Source organism: Mesocricetus auratus, unplaced genomic scaffold, assembly GCF_017639785.1.
Source record: "Mesocricetus auratus isolate SY011 unplaced genomic scaffold, BCM_Maur_2.0 Super-Scaffold_100010, whole genome shotgun sequence".
NCBI classification, from domain to species: domain Eukaryota; kingdom Metazoa; phylum Chordata; class Mammalia; order Rodentia; family Cricetidae; genus Mesocricetus; species Mesocricetus auratus.
The window spans coordinates 7,151,750-7,166,879 of record NW_024429194.1 but is presented as its reverse complement, the minus strand read 5'-3'; the positions used below and the strand labels follow the sequence as shown (position 1 = coordinate 7,166,879).

Sequence of the window (15,130 nt, the reverse complement as noted above, 5' to 3'; positions counted from 1 at the left end):
GCAGATAACATCAAGTTACCTGTGCTCCACACACGATTTTCTGGGCTCCAAGGAGCTTGAGTAGCTTCTCCGGCTCTGCCCTCTGCAATACACACGGCTTATCTAGGCTCCGGCTGGCTCCACCCCACCGCTGCTACTGTTCTTGGTGGTCATCCCACCGTACTGGCAACCCCAAAAGGCTAGGGTCTTGTGCTGCAACTGGGCTGCACTTTCACCAATAGCCTCCCATAGGCTCTCCTCATGGTGCCAAGCCTCAACTTCTCTGCGTGACCCCTTCAATCTGACCCTTCAGCTGCCACCAAGGCTGCACCTTCACCAATGGCCTCTCCCGGCCTCTCACAGTGCAGAGCCTCAGCTGCTCTCCTTCACGGCTTCAAAACCAGTGCCACCTGGGTGACTCTTACACATGACCAAGTCCTGCTGCCGGCCAGCACGAGCTACAGCCGTGGCCGCCGCCGGAGCACAGCTTCTGCGTGCTTCCCAGAAGATCTCAGCCCAGCAACCCTGGTCTCTTCTCCAGCACCCCCAAACTCTCTGCCCCAGCCGAGCAGCATCGAGTGTCCCAGCAAGGCACAGGGTTTGCTTTAGTGGTTCTGTGTCTTGTTAATCACCGCTGATTCTTCAGCCACCCCTGACCAGAAGAACCGCAGGATCTTAAACAGTAGCGAGTGGCCCTGATAGAGTCTTCCCTCTGAAACGTCACAAGCCGGGCCAGCATCCTCTGCATCACTCTCAACATTCTTATCTTCCAGGCTCGCACAGGACATCCCCACTGAGCTCTCAATGCTCAATGGATTTTCTAGTCCAAAGGTCTGAAGTCTTTTCCCAATCCTCCCCCAAAACGTGGTCGGGTCTCTCACAGCAATACCCCAACTTGTCTTAGTTAGGGTTTCTTTTTCTTTTCTTTTCTTTTTTTTTTTTTTTTTTTTTTTTTTTTTGGTTTTTTAAGACAGGGTTTCTCTGTGGCTTTGGAGGCTGTCCTGGAACTAGCTCTTGTAGACCAGGCTGGTCTCCAACGCAGAGATCCACCTGCCTCTGCCTCCCAAGTGCTGGGACTAAAGGCGTGCGCCACCAACGCCCGGCTCTTTTCTTTTCTTTTTAAGATTTATTTATTATGTATAGAGCATTCAGCCTTGGATGCCAGGAGAGGGCCCACAATGTGGTTGCTGGGAATTGAACTCATGACCTCTGGAAGAGCAGTCAGTGCTCTTTAACCTCTGAGCCATCTCTCCAGCCCCTTAATTAGGGTTTCTATTGCTGGGACAAAACACTGTGACCAAAAAGCAAGCTGGGGAGGAAACGGTTTATTTGGTTTACACATCCTTATTGCTGTTCATCACCAAAGGAAGTCGGGACAGGAACTCAAACAGGGCAGGAACCTGCAGGCAGGAGCTGAGGCAGAGGCCGTGGAGGGAGCTGCTCACTGGCCTGCTTCCCACTGCTTACCCAGCCTGCTTTCCTATAGAGCCCAGGACCCATCCCCCACCAGTCACTAATTAGGAAAATGCCCTACATCTGGACCTTTTCCGGATGCATTTCCTCAATGAAGGCTCCCTCCTTTCAGATAACCCTCGCTTGTGTCAAGTTGACGTAGCATATCCGGTAGGGAGAAGCCGGGGCCAGGTCCACTTTGACATGTTAAATAGGTATCCTCAGTTAGCCATTTTGTCCCAGGTTTGAGGCCTACCAGATTTGTCCTTCTAAGACACACTCCAGTGACCCAGTCTTCCAGGTTCCACCATATCCTATTGAAATTTTGCATCCATTGGGCGGTGTGTGTGTGTGTGTGTGTGTGTGTGTGTGTGTGTGTGTGTGTGTGTGTGTGTGTGAAGCGCCTGCTCACTCACAGCCGGAGGTGTGTCTTACTGGCCTCCAAGATGTCTCAAGTCAGTGGAGCTGACGCAAGACCAGCCATCACAAGAGGCTTACAGACGGCAACGATATTTAAGCAGGAAGATTGCCTAATCCAGCAAAAGACAAAGAAAGGGGGGCGGTGCAACTGAGGAACCATGGAGCTCAAGACACAGAAACAGAAACAGGGACCGTCCCGGGGGAAGGGGAGAGAGAGAGGCTGGAGAAGCCAACGTTCGTTAAGTTTCTAAACATCCTTGAAGGTACAAAATGAGGGGATAAGAATAAAAAGCGCGGTAACTCAGAAGTCAGAAGAGGACCCTTTCCAGCACAGCCCGAGACTGAAGCTTGTGCTGACTGCCCTAATTCATCAATTGCTTCACTTCATCTTGGGGTTAGCCCTGGCTCATCGCATTGTCCCCATTTTTCAGGAGAGGCTGAGGCCAGAGAGACGGTGTGCCTTGCTCATCTGAGGGTTAGGAGTGGAGTAGATGCCTACGATCCTGGTCCCTGCTCCTATGTGAGAGTGCCTCTAAGTCAAGTTGTCTTGCCTGCAGTTGGGACTTCCGTTCAGTCCTGATAGTCTAGGTTAGCTTGTCTTTAAACTTCCTGTCTCTTCCTTACAAGCTTGGGGAGTGCATGGGTGGGTGGGGACATGGAGGAACTACTCAGCATTTGACTCACAAGAACCCTCAATTGTAACGTGCAGCCTTCCCGCCAGCCTGGTTCCAGAGCCGCATCTGTCCCAAAGGAACACACAGGAGGCTATATTAATTATGAAGCTGTTGGCCTTGCTTGTTTCTTACTGGCTAGCTCTGACTTAAGTAATTACCCCATAATTGTTAATCTAAGTATTTCTCTTACCAGAGAAAGGGGTCCAGACATCTTACTTCTCTGGCAGGCTACATTGTCTCTGCCGTGTCTCTCTTTCCCAGAATCCACCTCAACTCCTACTCCCACCTATCTTGCTTCCCCATTGGCCAACAGTGCTTTTTTGACATATACACAGAACTTCCCCATCACTCAATAAACCCTTACTGGAAAAGTGAGTGGATGGACAGATGGACAGATGGGTTGCTGTGGGTGAAGAGATGCGTGGGTGTCTAGGTAGGTGGCTGTATGAACGGGCAGGTAGGCAGATAGGTGAGTGGGGAGGTGGGTGGATGGGTGAGTGAGTGAGTGAGTAGATGGGTCAATACTTAGGGACACGGAAGGGTAGATGGTTGAGTGTTGAGTGGGTAGTTGGGTGGTTAGAGATGGGTGGATGGATGAGCATGGGGACTGGTGGGTGGTTAGAGAGATAGATGGGTGGAGAGATGTGGATTGTTTAAAGATAGCTGTAAGAAGATCCTTATCCACAAACTCTTGAGTTTTTGGATTCCCTCTCCAACATGCATCTTCCCCTGTCATACCAAAGTGATCAAACATCTGTTTGTCGCTAATAACAAAATTCACTTAAAAAAAGACATTTGGGGTCAACAGTTTAGTCTATGGTCATTGACCCATGTCTGGGGACGGCCTACTTGCTGGCAGAGTCTTGAGGTGAAATGAGATGTCGCATACTGAAAAGTAAAGGTTATTTACAGACATGTGATCTGGTCTCTGTCATGTCTCATAGAATCACCAGAATTCAATCAAGAGGGCTTCAACCTGAAGTCTTTTTTGTTATTGTTTGTGGCATGTGTGTGCTTGCATGTGTGTCCTCATCCATGCACACATGTATGCAGAACTTAGGGAGCTATCAGGCATCCTGCTTTATCGTGGTCCACACTCCTTTCCTGATGCAGAGTCTCTCACTGAGCCTCGGGTTCCTGCTAGGCTGGTTGGCCGCTGCCTAGCATATGCTGGGGTTACAGGAACGTGGGTGAATGCCTGGATGTATGTGGGTGTTGGGGGTACAAACTCAGGTCTTCATGCTTATGCAGCAAGCAAGCGCTCTTACCCAATGGGCCACTCCCCCCCCCCTGTGGTAGAGCGTCTTCTATTCTCGTTTGATCACGTGCGGCCAGTGTGCACCCAGCGGCTTCCCAGCATGCCTTGGCACCTCTCAAACGTAGAGAACACAGCGCAGCACCCCACACAGGCCTGCTGTCTATTCAGCATGTGCTCCACAGGGAAACACAAGCTCCGCCAGCCAGTGGGCCAGCGGGCGGGCAGGGGAGCTGAGGAGACAGCGGTGCGGTGTGCTCCCTCAGGCTGGCAATGGTCAAGAGCTTTCTAGCACGCTAAAGCTAACTTCACCCTTGCCTCGATAACCCTCCACCTCTGAAAAAGACATACCGGCAAAACATAGAGGTTGGTGAAACACCTGCCTTCAATTTATCTAATACTGTCATGTCAGCATATTTATTTCGGATTTTCTTACTTATTTGTCTATTTAATGATTAATTGAGACAGCGTCTCACTGTGTAGCCCTGGCTGACCTGGAACTCACTACGTAGACCAGACTGGAAATGAAATCACAGAGATCGGCCTGTCTTTGTTTCCCTGGTGCTGGAATTAAAGGAGTGTGCTAGCTATGCCAGGTATTGGCTTCAGATTTTTAGACCATGAAATAAATGAAAACTGCTGATAGTTAAATGCCTCTTTTGCCTTTGACCTGATTTGGTGTCATCGGCTTCACAAGCCGATGTTTTTCCTTCTTAGGTTTCAGTTTCCATCCACACATCCATAGTCACCATTATACCTCTGTGGTGGTTTGAACACTATGGCCCCACAGACTCAAGTGTTTGAATGCATTCCTATGGGAATCCGCACTGTCAGGGAGTACGGCCTTGTTGGAGGAAGCTCGTCATTGTTGGGGCAGGTTTTGAGGTCTCCTATGCCCAAGCTATGCCCAGCGTGACACACAGTCTCTTCCTGCTGCTTGCAAATCAGGGTGTGGGGCTCTCAGCCCCTTCTCCAGCACCACGTCTGCCTGCACGCCGCCATGCTTCCCGTCATGACGACAAGGGACTAGACCTCCGAACTGTAAGCCACCCCCCATTTAGATGTTCTCCTTTGTAAGAGTTGCTGTGGTCACGGTGTCTCTTTGCAGCATAGGAACCCTAACTAGGACAACCCCAGTTGTCCTTATTCGTGCATCCAGGGTCACGGTTCCTCTCCCACGCTCTGCAGCGCACAGACTGGGGGCCATGTCACAGACTCCGGTGAGTGGCTCCCTCGGGGCAGCGAAGCCCTCTGCTTAAGAGACACAAGGTGATTCATTAGAGGCAAGGCACTCTTCCTACCCCCGCCCTGCCCCACAGCTTTGATCATGTCTGTTTCCTTAGTGGATGACAATTAGCTATTGCCAACGGGGCCTCGGTGAACGGTCTTCTTCAGACCTTCACACGCACAGGTTTACGTGTTCCTTTTTATTCTGAGTTGACTTTTAAACAATCATTTTTTGCTGATTGTAATAATAAAAAAAAGATACTCAGTAAAACTTAAAATATTTATTAGTATGGGTTAAAGTCAAAAGCAATGGATACAAATGAGCACTAGGGAAATGCTTCGCCATAGAGCGGGGTGAGAGATGGGAAGGTTCTAGGTGTCTGGGGAGGGGGTCGTCTAGGTGCAAAACCTGGGTCCAGCCCAAGCGGAAACCCTTTACAAAGACACCAGAAAGGGGGACAGTCGGTGTGACGGCGTGACTGCCGGGTCACTGGGCGTCACACGGTGGTGAAAGGCATGAGCAGGTCTGAACACAGCCAGAGCTCTTGGCTGAGGCTGGCTTCTTACCCCCTGCCCTGAGCACCGCAGAGGAGCAAGGAGGGATGCCTACACAGACCACAGTCCTTAAGGCCAGAGGGAGCGTTTCAATCCTCCCAACCTCCCTCAGGAGAGAGCGGGATTCCCACTGGGGCACAGCCCTTACTGTTGGCGAGAATGCAGGTTGGTCTGCACGGTGACATCATAGTCAGTACCTTAATGTACCATTTTCTACTAAAAAAATGGCAAGTCGATTCTGTACCTATGTAAAACATTTACGCAACTCTAGCACTATCCTTAGGGATTTCTACTGGGAAAGAATCCCTTTGACAACACGTGCCTCACAGACACAAGGTCATGAGGCAAACCCAGCCACTCTGAAATGGATTACATGTAGGTGTAGCCAACATCAATTATATTTACACATAGACAAACCTGCTGCATGTTGGGAAGGGTTGGGAAGGGAATTTTGGCAACGACGATAAGGAAAATATAGCCTATATCTGGAACAGTTGTAATTTCTAGGTCTTTACATGCTTTTCTGTGACTAAAGGTCAATTGATAAAACAGCCCGGAAGTAATCCCAAGCCAAGGGGAGAAAGGCACCAAAGGCTACAGCATCTGTCTGCAGAGAAGGCCCGAGATGGCATGAATATTTGTGTGCCCAAGGCCACATACTGTCTTTGTTCATGGTGGGGACACACATGTAGACTTGCCCTCTGCCTGGCTTTGACACCAATGGCAAGGCAGCCCAGGAAAAGCAAGGTTCCGTTCCCTCATGTGCTTCTCAACACACCCAGAGTGGCCCGCCTCCGTCAGGGAAAGCCCAGACAGTGCATGCAAAATTGAGTCACTGCAAACCCCATCCAAAGCCATGACATTCTCTTCTGGGGAAAGTACTGTCTCAGCTTGGAAATCTAGACAGCCAGCTAGACAAATGCAAGCTCCCCTCAGGAAGGTTCCCTAAAACAGGGGAGGTTCAAGCATAAGTTTGGTACTACCTGGAGAGGGGCCATTTCTGCTTCAACCCGATTAGTTTTTTGTTTCTTTGACCTGTAGTGAGTGGACCAACGTCTTTGTCAGCATGGAGGTCCTGTCAGCCAGTGACATTGGCAACATGGGACAGGCACTCACCGTCCTTGAGAAGGCCCTGTCATGACACACAGATGCCATGTGCTAACAGTGCTTGAGGTGCCTGTTATGGGACACTGGGGGACACTCTTGAATCAAGACAAGGATTTTCCATCCTGCGTATTCTAAGATTCAATTAACTCCCAAGTTGGGAGAAGCAGGAAGAACCCACATGGATGTACACATGTTCCTGTCCGTGACAGGAACCTGACTCTGTCTGCTTGACTGTCCGTGACAGGAACCTGACTCTGTCTGCTTGACGGCCTTTCTTTCCAAGGCTGGCTACTATTAAAGTAATTCTGATTTTTATACCTTCAGGGGGTGCAGAGTTTTAAGGTGATAACATTCCTCTGGATGTCCTGCTACAGCCATGGTTAGCTGCTATTAATAGAAGTTTGCCCTACAATGTAGACTCAACATCCTCTGATTAGATTTTTCCCTTAGACGTGACTCTACAACATAGTCTCCTAGTAAAACAATGTTCTGTGGATTAATCATCTCCAAGAGCAGAAACTCATTACAGAGGAGAGGACACAAGCTGGGTGGTACCGGGGATGCTATTTATATCCCCCACCTACCACTGCTTACATACCAACTACATAACTCTTTTTAAACCGGGCCTCCCATCCCCAAAAGGATACGTCAAGCTCTAATCTGACTTGGCTGGTTTATGTATGACTATGCCTTAGAAAAAAGTTCATCAGTTACATAAAAAAGGACACACAGATGGCAAATTCTAATACAACTTTTGTCTCTTTTGCAGAAGATCAATTCTCAGTTCAAATGACCAGCTGTACTTCTCTGATTTCCCTCAGAAAACCCACAAAGGCTTTCTCCCAAAGCCAGCTAAAAGCCAACCTTCTATATATTGTCTTTCGGTGAGCTGTCCAGAGAAGGTGGCCCTGGGCCCAGAGAAGTTACTGTAATCTAAACTAGGTGACTGGGAAGTCAGGGGAGAGCAGCACGCCAAGGTTTGTGAACAAATCTAGAAATTTCTTTAACAAAAATGGCAACTGCACCTATTGCCTAGTAAGTAAACCCCCTGCCGTGTGGTCTCATAAGCCATGTTGCGGTGGTGAGGTGAGTTTTCCCGAGTTTTCTGTACCCTCTTTTTAGGGAACGTGTCAGCTCAGCACCCTGCTGGTCTCCCAGCGTGCAATGGTGCTGACTCTCTCTCCAGCAGGCAGGCAGTCCCAGTCCCCGAGGGTAGGGTCCTTCTGTGAGCATCCCTGGAGAGGGCTCCGGCTTCTCCCTTTGTGCTCCGGATGCCAAGGCCCTCAGGTCAGCAGCACCGCCGGCCGGCCTGCAAGCTCTGGGTCCCGAGCCTGATCCCTCCGCTGTTTCCATTCTCATGGGGGTCCAACGGTGGGATCTGGCGGCCTGCAGGGAGGGGGGAAAAGGAGGCCAAAATTGAAGTTCTCTTATTTTAAAACTAAGAGGTGGGTGAAGAAAAGAGCAGTCCTTGGGGGAGGGGCCAGCTCCTTCCTCCTCCCTGCGGTCTCCTCCCCGCCCCCTTCTCCCTTCTCTTCTTCTTTTCTCGGTTCTTCTACATGAAGTCAAATTCATGTTTAAAAGCCTGAGGGCAATTACCGGCAGCTTCCTGACCGTGCAAACCACCCAGGAACAGGAGAAGGCACCGTTCTGCAGACCAACGACCCTGTTTCCTCAGTCACCAGGGCCCTCAGACTTTCCATGGAGCCTCCGGGCTCTTTAGGCCTGGACTTCATTAGCAACGGCAAGCGTTGATCTGTCTCCTCTGCTTCTCAGGCAGAGAAACAGGGCGGAAACCGCAATCTCTGTAGACCTACTGTGGGCTAGCATAGACCTCACACGGACCTCACCAGCCTTAGTTGGTTCATTAGCCAGAAGGCCCTGGGGCCTTGATGTCTTCTACAAGCAATCTTATTTCGACTTCATCTAATTTGAATTTTTGTAAATAAACACAAAGAAGGGATAAAACAGCTAGAGGTCTGAAATCTTTTTTTTTTTTTTTTTTTTTTGGTTTTTCGAGACAGGGTTTCTCTGTAGCTTTGGAGGCTGTCCTGGAACTCACTTTGTAGACCAGGCTGGCCTCGAACACACAGAGATCCGCCTGCCTCTGTCTCCCGAGTGCTGGGATTAAAGGCGTGCACCACCAACGCCTGGCCTGAGGTCTGAAATCTTAACAGACTGTGGCGGACTGTGGTAACTGTGCCGAACTGTGGCAGACTGTGCCGGGCTGTGCCGGACTGTGCTCACCGTAGCAGGTGTCTGTGGTTGTACTAAAAACCACTGGGCTTCATTTGAGACACGGGCGGGATACGAGGCACATAAGCTGTTTTTCCAGAACACACGGAAATCTAGAAACGGCCTGCTTAGGCAGCCTCACCACTATTCGAGAGTCATCTTTGATCCTTCCCAGTTAAGTCTTACAACATCCATTGTCACCACCATTTTCTGTGACTTTGCTGAAGGCCATGCCAAAACCAGACAGTGGCTCTTACATAACCCACATCTGCATTTCTCAATGGGTCCTCAACTCTAGGCTGCCCCGAGTCTCTTTCTCCCCATCACCCCCTCCCTTCTCCCCGACGCTCCCACACCCGTCTCTCTTCTATTTTTCTATTCATCCTGAAAAATACATGAACACTAGCTCTAAAATGAAAGATTAAAACACACACACACATACACACACACACTCTCACACACACACACACACACACACACACACACACACACACACCATTAAAGGGAAAATTGTTTCCAAAGAAGAAAGAGTTTTGCTTTTGCTTTTGTTTTTATGGCACATAAACGCTCTCTGGAGCAAGTACAGAGCCCGAAGATGCAGAAGCTGAAGGCCTTTGCCTAAGAGGCAGGATTCGACTTCCGCGGCTTTAGTGCACTATAGTGAATGGGGTGACATGGATATCACTATAGTGAATGGGGTGACATGGATATCACTGTAGTGAATGGGGTGACATGGATATCACTATAGTGAATGGGGTGACATGGATATCACTATAGTGAATGGGGTGACATGGATATCACTATAGTGAATGGGGTGACATGGATATCACTATAGTGAATGGGGTGACATGGATATCACTATAGTGAATGGGGTGACATGGATATCACTGTAGTGAATGGGGTGACATGGATATCAGGAAATGCTCGAGCACAGGCATAAGCCCTCTGGCATTTGACTCATGGCTAACAGGAGCAACGAGCGTCTGCTACAGACTGAAGGAAGAGTTCCCAACAGTCTCTACAGCCGACAAGTTCTACAAAACTTTTGCAGGCCGTTCTGGAAAAGGCTTCAATAGAAACAACAGGATCGCTGGTATCGTACTTCCCTCCTTGAGACATGTCCTTCCCACTCGTAGTCACGGCCGAAAGGGAGTTAAAAATAAAAAATGCCCTTTCTACTCTGTCAGCCTGAGGTAGCAAATAAAAGGGTTTACTCCGGTCACATCCACCAATGGAGGGCTGCCTGCGTGTATTCAGAGGCCCAGGAGTGTCAAGCCACATAAGTCTGACTACTACAATACGGCTGACTTAAAAGATAGGAACTATTTGCTGTTGAGTATGGGGCATTAACATTTTAGAATGTGACCAGGCGGTGTTGGTGCACTCAGGAGGCAGAGGCAGGAGGATCTCTGTGAGTTCGAGGCCAGACTGGTCTACAGAGTGAGTTCTAGGAAAGCCTCCAAAACAATACAGAGAAACCCTGTCTAGAAAAACCAAAACAAAAGAAGTGTTCTGTTGACTAGATTCTTTCCTCATGCCACACCTTTTTTCCACACCCCCTTAGTCCACGGAAGTTATGCTTCAAGGCCTGTCCCTGTCCCCGCCCATGTTCCCCCCCCCCGTGGACAGCTGAAACCATGGAGAGCACCAAACACCTAGCTACCTTGCTTCCTTATACACGTATACCTACGGTAAGGAGAATTAGATATGAAGAGAGTTATATAGCAGCAAGTCATAAGTTAGAACAATTAGAGCAGCAGGCTGTATTAAACGTTAAAATATGAATTTTTTCTGGGATTTCCACTCAGTACTTTCAGACTATGGTTGCTACTGACACCTTGGACAAGAGAGAGGTGCTACCTTTCTCAGAGGCAAAATCAGGGTGGTTTCTTCAGGCTTCATTTTTATCTTTGGGTAGAGAGCAGTTTTATATATATATATATTTGAGAGTCAGCTACCCCCATTTCGACTTGAGAATCAGTTAAATGACTGTGGACCAGTTATGTGAAATCCCTGGGCAATTCTTCCCTCCACTATAAAAAGCACGAGAGACAGTAAACTTGACAACTCCTACACACTATATATGGCCGTTGCTAACTTGCAAGGGACTCAGGACAATAGTACGGCTCCCTGCAGCAGCAGATTCCAGCCTGGCCTCAGAGGTCATTACATGGGAAGAAATGCCCAGTGTGGCCAGGAGGCATGGTTGATTCTCAAGGTTCAGTCAGAAGGGAGTCCTGTTTGTTTGGAGACCCCTCTGCTTGGGGACATCATATAGTTCCAACTTCAAACAGCAAATGAAGGACACCCACTTTAAAGGGAGACAGATGAGAACCGGACCCCAACAGCGAACCAAGCACCCTTCAAGAGCTAAGCAAATAACACTGTGGAAACAAGTGCCAACACCCCCCCCCCCCGTGTGGTGTGCCGAGGCATTCAGGGTGTGCTGGGTAAATGTTCCCAAACAAAAGAATGGTTTTGGAAAGTGGCCACAGCATTCTGCACCAAGGAGACTCCCTGGAACACAGCTCATGAGGCCCTATTTACCTGAACGCAGAACTGAGCTAGATTGACAGATGGCGTCTGCACAGGTTCACACGGTTCTCTGGGACGTTTCTGCTCCTGCAGAGTATCCTTCAAGCATGCAACCTCCACAACAAGCTGTTCTTGAACAGGAACCCAGGGCCAGTGGGTCTATTTTAACGCAGTTTGGGTTGTGCAAGATTCTCTTGGGCAGGCATTAAAAAGACTTTTATCCCCCAGGTTTCCTGAAGGTTTCCAGGAGGAAAGCATGTTTTACAAACACTTCCCCGGGAATGCAGAATGTGGAAATAAATTCCAAACCCATGAGTCTAGTCCAGCTTGGCTGGGGCAGTTGCCCTAAGGCACACAAGAATAAAAGTGCCCTGCTCCCTGCAGCTGTTCTGGCTGACAGACTCCGCTTCTGAACACTCTGACTTCTCTGTAACCATTCTGTCGTCTGTCCCTTCTTTAACTCCTTATTCTGATGGCTTGACTCTCTTTCCTTCAGTGTCAAGTGTGTCCAGAAGTTTCTATGTGACTGTTTCTGATGCTGAGTCTCCAATTCTTCCAAACTGGTGGCTTGACCAAGTTTGCTAGGGCTTGGCAGGACTTATCTTCTCCTTTGGGAGAAGCAGTCATTGTGGAACACTGCAGTGACTCTTACAAGACCAGGAATCACTCCTACCAATCATCTTCTGGTTACTATAACAGAGATGACACTAGAAAACCTTTTTGTTGCTTTGTTTTTGAAACAGTGTCTCTCTATGTAGCCCGGACTATCCTGGAACTCACTATGTAGGCCAGTCTAGGATAAACTCACAGAGATGCACCTGCCTCTTCAGGGGTGCTGGGATCAAAGGCGTACGCCACTCACACTCCGCAGTGTTTTGTGGGTATCCATGGGAGGCCTGCCTTTTTCTGAATAGAAAGGAGGAATGAATGGGGGAGGGGGCAGAGGAGCAGTAGGGACAGTACTAGGAAGAGAGGGGGGAAAGCTGCAGTTGGGATGGTAAATAAATACGTAACAAGAGGAACACATTCACTATTAGGATAAAAAGTCTGATGTGAGGGGTGAACTCGGATCCTATAAAGGACCAGAACGGACTGGGCGGCAGAAGCTGCACATGGCGAGGAAGCCCACAGAAAGCTCAGGGCCAAGGTTAGGAGAACTACGTAAGCACAATGATGGGGTAGAAAGGGAAGAGACAAAGAGAGCCACAAGGAAATCCCAGAAACGAGCACACCAAAGTAGAGAACCCCAAATCCAGAAGTTAAAAAGGCCTAGAGAGCCAGCCAAGCGTGCCTAGCATGGCTTCATCCCAGCACCACAAAATAAATAAATAATAAATAAACATTAACCACAACAAGCACACTTTGGTCAAATATGTCCTAGCAATATCTAACACATATCCTGAATTAAAAAAAAAAACATTTAGAAGAATGTCTAGGAAGCCAAAGTCACAGCAATGCCACCAAGAAAAAGGAGTGGGCCCGTTCCCACTGGCTACTAACCTAAGGACTTCAACAGCAATTGCTGTCAGATTTCAGTGGGTGTGGCTTCCGTAGGAAGACTTTCGCTATGAAAAAAAAAAAGAAGAAGAAAGAAAGAAAATTTCCCTTCCCCTTTCCTTTTCGAAGCTGACACTTTTCCTAAAATCATTTTTTGGCTAGCAGTGACAATTGAGCAATTTAAGTCTTACATGTCCCTGTCCTCACCTCCCATCTCCTGTATTAATGTCTTGCATTCCTGTAAAATGCCAGTTCCAACCGGTGAGCTGATATTAACCCGCTACTGCTGACTGCAGTCCACAGTTTCCCCACAGGGCTCTCTTTGTTATACACCCCGTGGGTTTTGAATAAATGTTCAGCAACATGTCTCTATCATTAAAGCATCACACAACCTAACACTCCCGTCCCTCCCCCAACCCCTCCCTGTCCTGGTTGCTGTCCACTTGACGCCAGCTAAGGCCATCCGGGAAGAGGGTTCTCCGTTGAGAAGATGTACCCAGAAGACTGGCCTGTAGGCATCGTCTTGGTTGATGACTGACATGGAAGGGCGCAGTCTACTGCGGGAGGTGCTTTCCCCGAGCAGGTGGCCCTGAGGTGTATGAGAAAGAAAACCCAGCAGGCCTCCAGGAGGAGTGAGCCAATGAGCGACACTCCTCCAAGCCTCGCATCCCTTTCTGCCTCCTGGCCCCTCCCTTGAGCTCCTGTCCTGACCTCCCTTTATGAGGGACTGTAAGCTGTAAATTCTCCATCTTGCTTCTTTCTGGTCATGGTGTTTATTACAGCATTAGAAACCAAACTGGGACACTGCCTCAGCCCGACAACTACTGAATCGACCTATTTACCTAACAAGAAAAATTAAATTCAAAGTTTTTGTTTGTTGGTTTGTTTTTCGAGACAGGGCTTCTCTGTATTGTTTTGGAGGCTGTCCTGGAACTCGCTCTGTAAACCAGGCTGGCCTCGAACTCATAGAGATTCCCTTGCCTTTGCTTCCCAAGTGCTGGCATTAAAGGTGTGTGCCACCAATGCCTGGCTAAATTTAACACTTTCTATAATAAAGTCATTTTTTGAAAAGTTGCCCAGAATGCACCATTACAAAGTATCGTCACGTTTAGCAATCTAACAGACAACCTTACAAGAAAGAGGGTCTTGGAATAATGCATTATTTATTATTATACGTTCTATGGTTTGATTATATGAAATCAGAATTTTACATAAACTACTGTCTAACATTTGTTTCACAAACAATTTCTCTTTTTTTGGGTCAGTAACAAGAGTCGAATCATCATTTTAAAACACTAGCTTATGTTAATGTACCATGATTTGGAAAAAAAAAGCCAAACTATTTCTCAACTTCAGTGTAGTTTAGTCATTTCCTGTTTTCTAATAGTGTGGATAATATTACGAGAAAACTTCTGTACAAAGTCAGGAGCCAGGGACACCTGGACTTAATGCTGAGAGCATGTGACTCCATGTACTAGCTCTGAGACACACAGCAAGTCACAAGATGGTGTCCTCACAGTGAAACAGGGATGACAGAGTGCCTACTTCATAGTGAACGCGACACAATGAGTTAGCATGCATTTTTAAACATTCCAGCGGCAAGGAACAACAGTGCCACACACGCGAAGCTCCTCTGTGATTGGTCCATGCATCTGCCTGTTTCTAGGGTTTTGATTCGGTTGCACTGTCGACCAAAACTACAGTTAAGCCTATGGTGGCTGGGTCTGCATTGAACACATACAGACTATTTCTTGTCATTAATCCCCAAACGATACAATATAACAACTCTTCATAGACTATGCCTGGGTATGAGTAATCCAGAGATGAGGGGGCATACGGGAGCACTGTGTCCTTATAGCAAATGCTACAGTGTTTTAGATAGGTGTTCCGGCATCTGTAGATTTGGTGGGGGGGGGCTCCTATGACTAAACCCCATAGACACAAGGACCAACAATACTGCTCTGTGCACCTGAGAATTCCTTAAGAACATCCCAGATCAGTGTCTCCTCTGCTGAATTAACCTGTTGGTGGTAAAGAGGGACTGTCCTTGCCTGTATCTTCACTGACAGCTTGCTGTACTGCTACAAAGTTTTCAAAGGTTTCATTTTGCTTTCAAATTTCTTTAATATACTCTTAACCAAGTAACTACCACAGGATTACAAAACCCAGTGGATGTAACAGTGATTGCAGAGCAAGA

At 48.1% G+C, this 15,130-nt stretch overlaps 1 protein-coding gene across 1 annotated transcript in view; it reads right to left on the bottom strand.

Moving 5' to 3' along the window:
* Positions 1–5,273: 5,273 nt before the first annotated feature.
* Positions 5,274–15,130, bottom strand: part of Rab31 (RAB31, member RAS oncogene family) — a 117,199-nt gene continuing 107,342 nt past the window's right edge. The window contains exon 7 of the mRNA XM_005077167.4: positions 5,274–8,055. Coding sequence (XP_005077224.1) covers positions 7,958–8,055 — 98 coding nt within the window. The 3' untranslated portion in view covers positions 5,274–7,957. The remainder of the gene's footprint in view (positions 8,056–15,130) is intronic.